This window comes from Megalopta genalis, chromosome 8, assembly GCF_051020955.1.
Source record: "Megalopta genalis isolate 19385.01 chromosome 8, iyMegGena1_principal, whole genome shotgun sequence".
NCBI classification, from domain to species: domain Eukaryota; kingdom Metazoa; phylum Arthropoda; class Insecta; order Hymenoptera; family Halictidae; genus Megalopta; species Megalopta genalis.
Window position 1 is genome coordinate 18,966,435 of NC_135020.1, and position 14,200 is coordinate 18,980,634.

Sequence of the window (14,200 nt, forward strand, 5' to 3'; positions counted from 1 at the left end):
AAATACAACTCGTTTTTTAAATTTCAAACTTGAATGATGGATTTCAGTTTATGGCACACCATTGATCGCATTCTTACTATCCGAACTCATGATCATCATTAACAAATTATCGTAGCTATAGGAAATTTCGATTTGATAGTCACTTAAAAGCAAAACGAAGACCATAATTTATTTACTTTTGATTTTCATACTATTTCGGTACGTAAAAAAGCAGTCAAAAATTTATCTTGTCTATAATCAAATACTGCGTAAATTATTCATAATTATTTATATTAATACATTTTCCTTTTTACAGATATATTTATATTTTCTAAATACTATTTGAACGATTCTTCCCAATCGTGTTTTTTTGTTCGAATTAGCTCTACTTTACACTGTTATTGATTAGAATGGCTGTGGGAACAAAAGAGTTCTCAAGCCTTGACTTAGATGTACTATGCTATACTTCCTGAAACCATACATCTACAATAAGATGCTTGACATCAACAAATTACAAATAAATTAGAAAATTAAATAGTTATGTTACAGTTTACGTGTATAATTCCCGTAATTTTGCACTTACACAAAAATTCGTTATTGCAAATATATAGATTTCAGAAAATCATTAATGGATTTTTTGTTACAATGATTCTATGCAAAGTTTTATCGAAAATCGAAACAAATCATTCAGCAAGATCTTTTTGAACAAGAGGAAAATTTATTATATGTTCTCGGAAATGCAACCTGGTTCTCTAGATTGATGTTGCAGTTTTTTAGATTTATTTACTAAATTGTGCACTTAATATTTAAGCATTATATTTTTAGAGTGCCACGATGATGTCGTTAAAGTGATTAAACTGTGTACTCGCTATGGGGCTGTCTGTTTACCATTTGGTGGTGGAACAAGCGTCAGCGGTGCCTCATCTTGCCCGATAAATGAGCAGCGAACGATTATCTTGCTGGACACTTCCCAAATGAATAGAATATTATGGGTAGATAGGGAAAATTTAATCGCCTGCTGTGAGTCTGGAATTCTTGGTCAGGACCTCGAAAAACAATTACGGCTTCAAGGATTAACTTCTGGCCACGAACCCGATTCTTATGAATTCTCTAGGTACATGAAATAAAATATTAAATAATTTATAAAAATATATGCTTACCTGGCAATAAAATTTCATTCTTTGGGTATGATTAAAAAAATAAATTTCATGTAAATCGCTATTTTCAAGCTATATGCCGCGGAATAATAGCTGCTATCTTACGCTAAAGCTGGGAAAGTGATTTATTTATAAAAGCATTCGAGAAGGTTCTTTTAGGTAGACTAATTAATAATAGGTAGAATAATTCTAATAATACCTAATAATAGTCTACCTAATAATAGGTAGACTAATTCTAAGAGAACACCTACATTAAGAACGCAAAAATAGCAGCTATTCAAAAATTTGTATTACATGTGTTTAATGTTATTGTAGTCATTTTAATAACTTCAAAACAGTCTATTTGATCTAAAATCGTTAGTATTCGTTTGTTATCATAATTTGAAGATATGAAAAGTCCATTTGAGATATTAGAAACTGTAATGTAAATCCTTTAATTATTACTCGTATAATCGTTTTTATTTTTGGAAAGAACAGCTTAGGAGGATGGGTGGCGACGAGGGCAAGCGGTATGAAAAAGAATCGCTATGGGAATATCGAGGACCTAGTTATACGAGTGAGGATGGTTACTGGAAGAACAGAAGATACTGAGATAACGTTGGAAAGGGGTATCATGGTACCCAGAGCTTCGTGTGGCCCAGACTTTGACCACATGATCCTTGGTAGTGAAGGGACCTTGGGTGTCGTCACAGAAGTAGTAATGAAAATTAGGCCGTTACCAAAAGTAGTCAAATATGGTAGTGTAGTTTTCCCAAATTTTGAAACCGGTGTAGCAGCAATGCGTCAGGTAAGTATCAGTTGTCACTAACTTCATATAACTTCGATATAACCATTATAATAGGCAGCATGAATAATTCCTTCATCGTTTCACAATTTTATTAATAATAACTCTGCTCAATCAATTTTAACTTCTTTTTGAGTTTCAACAACCAGTAGGTGGTTTTTCGTTGTTGCTTCAGTAACTTGCACAAAATATTTGTTTTTCACTGTTACTTCAGTGGAGACAGTAATTACCTTTTGTGTTTACAAATAGGTAGCTAAAGCACGATGTCAACCTGCTAGCATACGCTTGATGGACAATGAACAGTTTCAGTTCGGACAGGTGTTGCGACCAGAGAGTGGTTGGGGTAGTTTAATTTTGCAAGGGTTAAAGCAAGCCTACATCACCAGGATAAAAGGTTTTAAGTGGGACCAAATATGCGTTGCCACTCTGTTGTTCGAAGGCGATACAACAGCCGACGTGGCAGCTGGAGAACAAAAGATTTATAAAATCGCGAAAGAACATAACGGTGTGCCGGCGGGGGAGACAAACGGTGAACGAGGCTACTTGTTAACATTCGTGATAGCGTACATCCGAGATCTCGGATTGGATTACTATGTTCTGGCAGAGTCGTTTGAAACGTCTGTCTCCTGGAATCGTACGTTGTCACTCTGTAGAAATGTGAAGTCGCGCGTGGCCAGGGAGTGTTATAAGTATAAAATCGAACATTATTTCATTTCTTGCCGTGTGACGCAAACTTATGACGCCGGATGTTGTATATACTTTTATATGGCGTTCAATTATCAGAGTCTTTTGGATCCCGTCGAAACATATGAAGCCATTGAGCATTCTGCTCGCCAGGAGATACTTGCCAGTGGTGGTTCTTTGTCCCATCATCACGGCGTAGGTAAATTACGTTCCTGTTACTATGCGGACGCCGTTGGAGAAGTAGGTGTATCGCTGTATAGGGCAGCCAAAGCACACTTGGACCCCCATAACATTTTCGCAGCTGGAAACTTGGACCCAAAAAGTATATCGAAACTGTGAGCCAGTAAACAATGAAAGGCATTTAACGATAGTTTGAAATTACGACACTCTGGGGATCATTTTTAACTCGGGATAATCATAGTTCTTCTTAAAAGGAGACCGGTAATTAACAAAGACAATCGGTATTGTCCATGGTTTACCGACACGTTTCAATGGTATATAAGTGGTGGTGAAAAAAGAGACTAGTATTACAATATATAAATAAACATGCACCCTGGTGTTATTTGGTACAAATACGGAATTGTAATTGTATCGACGTTTTTATAAGTTATTATAAATAAACAAGACTCGCTTACTTATAGTACATAATCAATTAGCGACTTATTTACTGCGAGTTTCCTTTTTCTTAAGAAGTATTTCTTACATGATTTTCCTAATAAAAGAATATTTATTGTTTTCAGTCCATAAAATTAGGGTGTAGGGGGGGAGTCGTCTGTTTTGTTATCGTTCTTGCTCTTCGTTATACTTAGCGCTTAGATATGCGGACAACTTTGTTGGATTATTATGTGTTTGATGATACAAATTGTTTGAAATGAAAAGCTCACTGGTTATCAGCCTTTAATGTGGATAGAAATGTATCGAAATCATATTCGTCATCATACTGCTGTTGTTCCCATAATTCAGGAAGGATATCTAAAATTGAACGACTAACACCGGGCACGCCAGTGATTTTAGACGCGGTTTCTCCTTGTTTGTCTGGCCTTTTTCCTTTGTTGTTTTCCAGTGAAAACAAATCCAACAACTGTAAAAAGATAAATAATAATTACAAGAGTAATCTACGAAAAACTATGCAAAATGTTTTCTTAGAGACTATTATAGCTTATTGGGAGGAAAACTATATTTTCTTTAATTTTGAATTAACTGAAAATTTAGCAGATATAATACCGTCCAAAATTTTTTTCTTATCTATTAACATGTTTAATAAATGAACAATGTTTAAAGAGAATGAGGCCCTTTGATACTAAAACTGCCGAGCACTAAAAATGAAATTTCCAAAACATTTTATAAAAATTGCAATCAAATTCATTTGCAACAAATTGCATACAAAATATTTTTTATATCATTACAGCGATATATGTACATAATAATAACCTTGACATAATATATACATTGATGCTTTAATAAAATCCAGTCACTGAATATTACCTGGTCAGTAGCCATTGTTTCCAAAGAAGCATTCTCTGGCGAGATGACGGTATTTGCCGTGAGAAGTTTGAACTTTTGAAGGCCCATAATCTTCTCCTCCACCGTAGACCTTGTAATAAGCCTGTAAACGTTAACTACTTTCTTTTGTCCAATGCGATGTGCTCGATCCATCGCTTGAAGATCCTTCATGGGATTCCAGTCGTGCTCCACGAATATGACAGTATCCGCACCGGTTAAATTCAATCCGAGCCCTCCGACTTGAGTAGTCAGTAAAAGCACATCGATCGACGGATCAGCATTAAATCGCGCCACTACAGAATGTCTTTGGGTCGCTGGTACACTACCATCAAGGCGGAGGTACGTAACGGTTGGCAGATGCGTGCGAAGAAGATCTTTCTCCACAATATCCAACATTGCCTTCAACTGACAAAAGATTAAAGCTCGGTGCTGACTGACTAATTGCTGATGCTGCGGCGACTGATTCTCTGGCGGATTTCCAGTGGATACACAATTACGATTTTGTTGTGGTTGTCCAATCCCACAATCCAACAGCAGTTGCTTCAGTGCCGGCAATTTAGCTCCATGCTCTATTTCGGCCAACGTGCTTTTTTGTTGCTTCAGCGAATTGAGAACCTAAACATATTTACAAATTAATAGCCAATCAAAAAAGTGAATTGATTGTAACTTAAATCATAATAGTGCTTACCGCCTGATGCAGTGGATGCCGTGGATTTAAAACTAGTTTAGGATGATTGCAAACATTGCGTAGATATCTCAATGCCTCAAACACATGACCACCTTGAGGATCACTTGCAGATGAAGTACCCGATGTGGCAGACAATAGAGTAGCGGAATGTCTGCTGCGGAAATCTTCGTACAACGTTCGTTGCAGGGGTGATAGATCACAATAGTAATCTTGAGTAATCTTAGGTGGCAAATCTTGGAGGACATCTTCTTTATTTCGCCTCAATAAAAATGGCAGTACCTATTTAAAACACATAACTTCGTCAAGTATAAACGAATGAGAAGTTGAGAAGTTTACACCAATAAGAGGGTGACTCCTCTTGTTATATATCTTACTTCATTTTTAAAAAATGATTTGTCGATTAATATAAAAAAAAGTTAACTCAAAATAATAAGTATGTAGATTTCATAACAGTAAAACTTGGTGTTACTATAAACCACACACAGTGTTACAACCAATTCTCCTCTGTTTTCTTTTCTATTAACAACCTGGATATTGCTTGACACAGTAGCAAAATTCTTGTAACTTTATAATTACAGATAAGTGACATTTTTGTACAAGAATTTTTATTGTAAATATAACAAGTACTTTCATTATTATATTTCAAATTCAAAAGTACTGCTACTATCCTCGGTCTACCTTATATATAAAAGCATAAAAAAAGATTACCTGTCTGTGCAATGCTTCCATAGCCAAAGCGCCTGCTTCTTGTTCTTTGGGCCCGGCTTTTGGTTCCCTACAAGCTAAAATAGGACGCGAATACTTTGCTGCAAACTGTTTTTCTGTGCCCAGAAAACCTGGCATTAGAAAATCAAATAAGGACCACAGTTCGAGAACGTCGTTTTGAACTGGAGTTCCCGATAGTATAAGTCTATGGTTGGCGTGTAGTCGTTTCGTTGCTTTAGCACTTTTTGTCTTTCCATTTTTAATAACATGACCTTCGTCAAGCACACAGTAATTCCATTGACGCATCTCAAAATAATCAATGTCCTTACGTACTATGTCATAACTCGCAACTACTAGTCTATGGTACGTGACTTTCGGTCTTAATTTGTCGCGATCAGGTGGCGTACCAGCAAACTGTAAAACTGACAAGTCCTTCGATTCGAAAAATTTTTCTGCTTCGTACACCCAATGACCTGTTAGGGTAGGCGGGCATACTACCAGACTTGGTGGAGCATGTGGATTACGGTGGTGATCTAATGCTAATATGCAAAGCGTTTGTAACGTTTTTCCAAGGCCCATGTCGTCGCACAGGACGCCATGGAGTCGATATCGGTTTAAGAAGTTTAACCAGTTGAGACCTTGCCGTTGATAAGAACGCAATTCGGCAGCAACTGGAATTGGTAGTTCTGTATCTGGAATACTGCGTGGATTTAACAATTGTTCCAAAAACCGTCGCTCCTGTGCTTTTTTCTCCCTGAAATATATTTAAGATGTTAAAACGGGCATTTTGAATTCTTATTTACTACTTCGTTGCCTATACATAATATTGGCACTTCCAGAACAAATGTATTTATTTCTCATTAATACCATGCATGACTTTCACGGATGAATAATACAAGTATGTAGAAATGCACAAAGCTTCATAGAGGAATACAATTTGAACACTTATTTTGATTATATTGATAAATTATGCGGTTGTGGAAATTCATTTGTTTCGGAAATTGCAATATTATATCTAGCGAACAAAGTACTAAAAATTAAAAAAACAAATCACATTAGTGTAGCATCAGATAATCACAATGAAACATTTTACTATACTATTCGATTTGTCTTTGCTATATAAAAAGTACTTTTCAAAAAATATAATTTCTAACTTACACTAAATCTGGAGGATCAGCTATCGCGCCAGGATCAAGAGGTAGGAGCTGAACAAGTGTAGCAAAGGTGGCACTGCAAGCTAGCCTTACAGCTTGATTTTGATCACTCATACGTCCAAGTAAGGGGACCATAAAAAGCACAGCATATGGTACAATATTGACACCTAAATTTTCAACGAGGCAAGTTAATGCTTCGGCTGCTCCTTGCCTTATCGAATCCACTTCACGTGGAGTTGTTACAGTCGTTGAATACAATTTCTCTCCTCCAGTAGCTTCTAACAGTGGTATTACTGTACGTGTAATGTGTACTATTACCTGTAAAATAAAGTATCATTATAAATTAATTAATTATTACGAGGTAACGTGTCCAAAGAAACAAAATTAAGTCATACGCTAATATGAGAAACTAAAAATTATACCTTTTCTGTATCTAATGTAGCTAACACAGACAAACACCTTGATGACATATGCCTAACAGCTTTATATGGATGAGCTAACAGTTTACACAAACATGGAAGGCATTCTAGAACTGGTGGAAGTAGAGCATTATTGAGACTTGGAGTCATAATTTCCAAAACTTGTAAACCAAATATCAATTGATTCACTTCTTCTTGAGAATTTTCATGTCCAGTGACCTTTTGTTCTTCTCTTATTACGTTTGGAAGAATTAATTCCCACAAATATGGTAGTCGAATTGGCAATTGATCACCGAAATGAGTTGCTGTAAAAATAAATCAGTACATTGCTAAAACAAAGAATTAATTACATCAAAGAATAGCTAATAGTGATTATGTGATATCTAACCTATAGCAGTTAGTGCCAAAGTTGCTCCACGACGACGTGTCCTAGCTGCTTTAGCTTCAGGTTCTTCACAAGCAAGTAATTCTTCTAACGGAATTTCAGTATTAGGTGGCCGACCTGGTCCTCTTCCTCCGCCAAGTCCACTGTTAGCTCCTCGATTATAAGCTACTCTCTCCGCATGTTTCTGTCTATTACTTAAAGTAAGAATTCCGTCAAAAAGGTCCGTATCCGTTTCACAATTTACACGAGGCGTAAATTCACTATCCGAGCATAGGAATGTACATAAATTGGTCGATATCTGTGACAGAAAATTTTTATGATATTACTCAAAGGATACTGAGCTTAATATACTCGCGATCTGGAGTCAATTAATATTAATAGACTTTTTAATAACTGTTACAGGATCTACAGATAGTAAATATTATATAAAGGTTTATACATATACATGAAGGAACAAATATAATGACATTGTACAAAACATACAAGGTAGATAGCAAATGATAAAGATGTAAACAAAAATATTGAATAACTTAACTGAACAGGTTTTCACAATATTGTGAACAGATCACAATATTTTGCCATCAACACCAATGTATCTTAATTTACATACATACCTTTGCATTAGGAGATGGTTTTCTATCTAGACAAAGTTCAACCAGATACGATAAATGTTTTGCAGCCAGTTTCTGCAACTCTTCATTTTCTTCACGCTTAATAGCTTCCATTAATGGTTTCACTAATGGATTAAGAGGCAACGGAGAAGCAGGTAAGCAATGCAACATCGTAGCAGCACCAGCCAGTGCTGACATTGACATAACATTGTAAGCCAGCTGTTGCGCTGCAGTGTCATTAGCACCTATTTCCAAAGCTTTTCGTCTTTCTTTCAAGGTCTCTATCACCTTTGGCTTTAACTTAATCGTGCTGGGACTACCACCAATATTTCCACTTGGTCCTCCTGTGGTATTGCTCATGGCACAAAGGTCTGTAATTGGTTTCGCAACGAGATTCGCGATTTGATCAAGCGTCATTACTCCCGATGCATCTGTTTCGACAGGTACGGGTAATTTATAATGTTTGAGAGTCGCAATGTAATCACGGCTGTCGTGTAATAATCGCGTGAAAGATGCGGCAATCTCATCATAGTACACACATTCGTTTAAACACCCCAAGAGCTTGTCCCTTTAAAACAAATACATCATTAGATAAACATAACATTATACTAAGCAACAGTCAGATTAAAAAATACATCTCTATACCTGAGTATATCTGGTATCGCAGGTGGTTTATTATTTACAGTCGCCCAATGGGACATTGTTAAGCCAGCAATGGTGCGTTGCAACGCTGAGCGCGAATTGAGGTGTGCCAGTAATACTTTAGCGTAACAAAGTGCTGGACTAGGTATATCTGGTGTGTAAGTGACACCTGGGGCTGGTTGCACTACGTAATGCGACAACAATCCTAACATACGTGCAGCTCTACAACGAGCCGGTATTACGTTTGACTTTCTTATAGTCTGAGCCACGGTTTCGATCCCGCCGATGTAAACTTTTAATTCGGACATCGACTTCACGTTTCCAGGTGCGGCATTGTTTCCTCCATTAGCATCCGTTTGCCCATCGCAAGTGCCAACAAACTGATTGCTCTTAGTTCCTTTATTAGGCGAACTTATTGTCATCAATAAGTTTGGATTGAACGGCACGTGTTCTGGTTGCATAGCAAGACAGAGCCATGTGCTGACAAGAGGACATGCTGCGTGCAGTAACAATTCGAGATCGCTTTGAACGACTAGATTCTCCCAAACACGTTCAGTTACATCTTGTATGGCAGTTATATGCTCGATCAGTACACGTTGAAAGACATGGCGGAGAGCATCTTGCAACACGAGTCCCCCTCCTTCGCCCCATAACTCCTTCTTGTCCATATTTTCAGCCCCGTCATCTCCGGTCAATGTTTCCAAAGTTTGCAAAGTGGCTTTGCGTACGCTTGAACTAGAATGACTGAGGAATGGCCATAATCGTGGTAGAACCTACAATTATTTTATTTCATATTAAGAAAAATAGCAAATACATAAAGTTGTCCCAAAAATTCTTTTAGTTTTATTGTTAGGTATAGAATATATATCAGAGTCTCAATCAAATTCTAACAATTTATTTAAAATGACTGAACATCTAAGACACAACCTAATATGTTTTATTTAAGAAATTAACTGGATCCTGTTATACCTGTGATAATGGTTGAGGTGTAAGATAAGCACGTGCGGTAGGTAGTGAAAGTATAGCAGCTAACAGTCCCATAAAACTATTACATGCCGCAGCTAGATCATCTTGTTCGCGCAGAAGTTCCCATAAACGAGTTACAATAGCTTCTAATTTTGATGGTTCTAACAATCGAGGGAGAACAGATGCAACTGGTATAAGTGCACTGGCTGCAGCAGCTCCTACATCATCAACTGGATCAGAAAGACCTTTCATGGTGGCTGCAAAAATCCTTGGTAATATGTCATCCAACAGATCATCTCGTACAGCAAGCAAATATTTCAATGCAAGCAATGCACCGTGCCTTGCTTCCCATTCATCATGCTCCAGAAGTTTCAACATAACTGATATGATTCCTATGATATCCTTATTTTTATTTTCACTGTCTTTTTGATTTTGCACTAACAACAAGAGGGAACCTAGTGCTTGAGCACATGTTTCGCGTACAGGAGCAACGACTTGATCAGAGACAAAATCACCAAAGCGATCTAATCCTAAGACACATAATAGTCGTAGTGCTGCATCTATAATCCACTGATGATGACATTCTTCCATTTCTTCCATAGTCTGTGCTCTTGATTTACCTGCACCTAGATTACGAGACAATAAAAATTTTTATTTGTCCTGTGTCATTAGTAAGTATAGTTTTATATACCTTTTCCATGAAGTTTTACAAGTTCTCGTAAAGCAGTCGCAGCTCCATGCCTCACTTCCCACTTTTGACTAAACAAGTCTTGACGAAGACTCTCAGCGAATGGTTCTAGAGGCCAGTCTATAGCAGAATCTGGCCAACAACCAGTACTGTCTGGTACTCCGTTATTTGATTCAGTCTGTACATTACTGTTAGGTACGTTTGTTTCTGCTGAGATTAGTTCTTCTAATTTTACTTTTTTACACATTGACTCTCCTGTACTGTTAGTAGGGGATTGAGCGTTTGAATTATTGTGGTGATCTTCATTGCTGCGATGATCGTCTGGTTCTCGAGAACGTTGCTTTGAAACTGATTGCCGTGCCTATATTTGAAAAATATTAATAGTATCCAATATGTAATAATATCCAAGTAAAAACATCATACTTTACCTTACGTCTAGCTCTGTTTATTTCTCTCCTACTGAGTCCTCCACTAGGTTGTTTTAAAGTTTCACCTACAGACACCTTAATTTGTGCACTTGAAGTAGGTGGTAACACTACTGGTGAAAGATCCTCAGCAGTAAATAATTCTGATGCATCGACACCCATCAACTGAGGATGCAAACCCAATTTAGCAGCGATTAGCTTCTCCTCTTGGTTAGGAATCGATACTTGGTCTCCATCAATGCTAACTAAATCGTATTCACTGCCTTCTGATCCAGTGAGGTGCGAACTACGTGCCAAGACCTTTTCCATATCAAAATCTTCCAATTTTAATCTATTATTTGGTATATATTTTTTCGTTTCTCCATCTTTAATTAACAGGAGTTGCAAATCAATAGTTAATATGCAATGAAATTTGTATCAATGCATTATATGTGACACACACATAAATATGTTTTTCATATATTGCTGAGTAAAATGCAAACACATACCTTTACTCTATGTGTATAAAACAGTATCTTATATATATATATATATATAAAATAATCTTGAATTGTTCAATATAATTAATAGAATTGTTTCATAACAAGATATTAAATATGATCACATGACAATTAACAGTATGTATTCATAATTACAGTAATTTTAAAAATTTGTTTTCAACACACTAAAATTTTCAAAAATAGCTCACATATAATGTGCTGAGAAATAGGAATACTCACTTACCTTCTTGATCTTTTTTTATTGGTTGTGGATCCCAAGCAGGAACTTGTGCTAATATAGCTTGTACAGCTTGTGCAGCAGAAACTCTTGTATCCCATTGTGGAGATTTTAACAGAGTAGAAACTCTAGCTAGTAAATGATGTAAATCATGGGGATGTAATTTCTGTGCTTCTCCTAGTTGTTGTGCTGCAGCCTTTTTCGTTACTGCATTTGTTCCTGTTTCCAATAATATGAACAATCGATCCAACCTACAGAAATATGAATTAATTACTAAGCAAAATATATTATAGAGGTTTTATTATTGTTATACAATGTTTATCAGACAATTATGTTGATAAGAAATATATAGCATTTTTCTTATCTTTTTTGGTGTTTCCTCAAAATATGTAAACATTTTAATTTTATGTATAGTTCATTGAAAAAAATTAATATTATTACTATTTTGAATTAATTACATACACAGATTATTTAATATTTTACCTTGATGTCATGTTTGCAAGTGGCGCTAATTAGAAACAAATGCGAGTACCTACAATCAAAATAAACTTTCTTTATTGTACCTTTTCACAAGTATCATAAAATTCATTATTTACAAAAATAATTGATTCATCGTAGCATTTATAAACAATTGACAATATTGCTGTATTAGAACTGTATTCTTAAAATAATTGTACACTTATTATGAAATATACTTTCCTCTAACTATAAAAGTCTTATAGGAAGTGCATTAAAAGCTCCAGCTGTGCAAAATAAAATGGAGTACAAGAAATGTTCAAATCGTCCACATGTTATTTATCGTTTGTTTTGCAGTCGTCAACGATAACTCAAGCGACAAAATTTAATTGTCAAGACTATAAACTAAAGTCTGCTGCTTTCAAATTGATGAGGTGGAGATAATAGATGACATCTGCAAGAACGCGTTCATCGAATGCTCTAGGAATTCATGTATACGACTATTACGAACTTCTTGCATGGTATAACGAATTTTAATTAGAAAAATATAAACAGAGTGTAACAATTAGCCAAACGTTACGAAGAAACGGATATGTAGATATATAAATAAATAGTGATGTACAAACGCATCTAAACGTACCTGATTTTAGAAAATAATGTGTCTATCCGTTATTCTTCAGCTCACCCGCATAGCCGTTTCCCACTGTATTAATTCCTCAAAAATCACATTACGCTGTATATTTTGAGAAAGTCGACTGATAGACGGACTATTTGTCAAATTTTTCGGAGAGAAACGCATGTTACAAGCATCAAATTTATACTGACAGCCATATTGTAGGGGAACCTGACTTTTGTCCCCCAATTTTGCTCTCATTGGTAGACCAAACGCGTTTTACCGATCGATCAACCAATCAACGATTTCTCCGTGCACTAATCGCATCGAATTGCGCATACAGTCTCCCCTTCTTAACGTCGCGCGACCCCCAAAACACAGCAGGACATTTGAAAGCGAAAGAAGTTATTTATCTTTACTGTGATTGACTGACAATTCCATGATTGGTTGCACTATAGCATAGTCCCTATTTGTTATAGTGAAACTATTCACATAGTGTTATAGTGTTTTAAATGTAAAAATGATTTTAGTTTGAACACCACTATAAAAATATTGTCGTGACTTGTGAGTGCCGTCTACGGGAATATTTTCTAAGTCAATGGACACGCTTAGAGCATATCGATTCAGCATATCGAGCGATGTCGGGGGTAAAGCGCTCAGAGATTTGGGGGTAGGTAGGGAAACTGCTTTTCTCTGATTGGTTGATGCCTCACAGCTAAGCAGTGCGCCCTCACAGTTTTAAACAAAGGAAGTGGCGAATGATCAAGAGAGCACAACATCAGCACAACACAAGCGAAACAAGTTACACTGACGACCAATGTAGCTTGCGATCTCACTTTATTTGCTCATTTGTTTTGCCTGGTACTTCATCTGAAATACTCGGCGCGATATAGTTTTCGCCTCGTAAGATTCTCGACCACATAGTTCAGCGTATTTGCGAACATCTTGAAATGACAATTACATTTAGGTACATTTTAGGTAATAATTTCTAGTGTGCAAGAACGATTCGTGTAAGATGTGGGTGGTAGTGTGGGCCTCGGGGAGCTCCATCGTCACAAACGCTCAGAAACAGAGATTGGGCCATGAAGTGCGCAGTAACGATCTGCGCAAGATGGGAGTGGTGGTGGGATTTCCGCCCGGGAAACGGGCTGCGAAATTCGACTCTACGTCTTTTCTGATCGAACTACAGAAGCAATAACAATCTCCTGTGTTCTACAGGCTGAATTCATTCAAAAGGAAAGTTCGTTCTTATTCACTACAGAAAATACAATTTTCTATATAATCCAGACCCACAGGCATTTCCTTATATTCCAAGTTTCGTTATAGATTGCAGATCAAAATTTCAACTAAACGTTTTGGAATTGTCTTATACAGTTTTTCATTTTTTTTTTGTCGGCAAATTCTTCCAATTTTCAGTAATTATTAAGTCTAATTCTCTAAAACACTATAAATTTGAAAATACTTTTGAAGGTAATTAATAAATTAAATATGTAGTCTCTCTAAGAGAATATAAATGCACGTTTCAGCTTTGTTTTTCAAATTTTTAAAAGTAAAAATCGTACAAAATTGCGAAATTACTCGTTGCTTTCAAAACTTTTTCTTGTAGAGTAAAACATTGGTTACT

General features: G+C 36.3%; 2 protein-coding genes across 4 annotated transcripts in view; one reads left to right on the forward strand and one right to left on the reverse strand.

Annotated features, from left to right (window-relative positions):
* The window catches only part of Agps (alkyldihydroxyacetonephosphate synthase), a 23,500-nt gene extending 20,244 nt beyond the window's left edge, over positions 1-3,256 (forward strand). For both annotated transcript variants that reach the window (XM_076524148.1, XM_076524149.1), the window contains 3 exons: positions 805-1,093; positions 1,614-1,923; positions 2,170-3,256. In XM_076524148.1, coding sequence (XP_076380263.1) covers positions 805-1,093; positions 1,614-1,923; positions 2,170-2,943 — 1,373 coding nt within the window. In that variant the 3' untranslated portion in view covers positions 2,944-3,256. The remainder of the gene's footprint in view (positions 1-804; positions 1,094-1,613; positions 1,924-2,169) is intronic.
* On the reverse strand, positions 3,142-12,794 carry Hel89B (histone acetyltransferase 1). 2 transcript variants are annotated; one of them, XM_033465479.2, is made up of 15 exons: positions 12,604-12,794; positions 11,991-12,039; positions 11,514-11,758; positions 10,794-11,155; positions 10,369-10,726; positions 9,681-10,303; positions 8,715-9,484; positions 8,073-8,637; positions 7,462-7,756; positions 7,077-7,378; positions 6,659-6,972; positions 5,504-6,254; positions 4,796-5,074; positions 4,090-4,722; positions 3,142-3,685 (listed from the first exon to the last, which is right to left on the reverse strand). In XM_033465479.2, the coding sequence occupies exons 2-15, from the start codon at positions 11,999-12,001 to the stop codon at positions 3,485-3,487; spliced, it is 5,709 nt and encodes a 1,902-aa protein (XP_033321370.1). In that variant the 5' UTR covers positions 12,002-12,039; positions 12,604-12,794; the 3' UTR covers positions 3,142-3,484. The 2 variants fall into 2 exon arrangements, with proteins under 2 accessions (XP_033321370.1, XP_076380261.1); XM_076524146.1 differs by lacking the exon at positions 12,604-12,794 and adding an exon at positions 12,206-12,250 and having other exon boundaries at positions 11,991-12,038.
* Between the last annotated feature and the right edge of the window lie 1,406 nt (positions 12,795-14,200).

What these genes read in the sequence shown, in the direction of transcription:
- Hel89B (XM_033465479.2), bottom strand. An exon ending in GCGATACCAGATATACTCAG is followed by an intron (nt 8,638 to 8,714) that starts GTATAGAGATGT and finishes TTTGTTTTAAAG; the next exon opens with GGACAAGCTCTTGGGGTGTT. An exon ending in GCTGATCCTCCAGATTTAGT is followed by an intron (nt 6,255 to 6,658) that starts GTAAGTTAGAAA and finishes AATATATTTCAG; the next exon opens with GGAGAAAAAAGCACAGGAGC.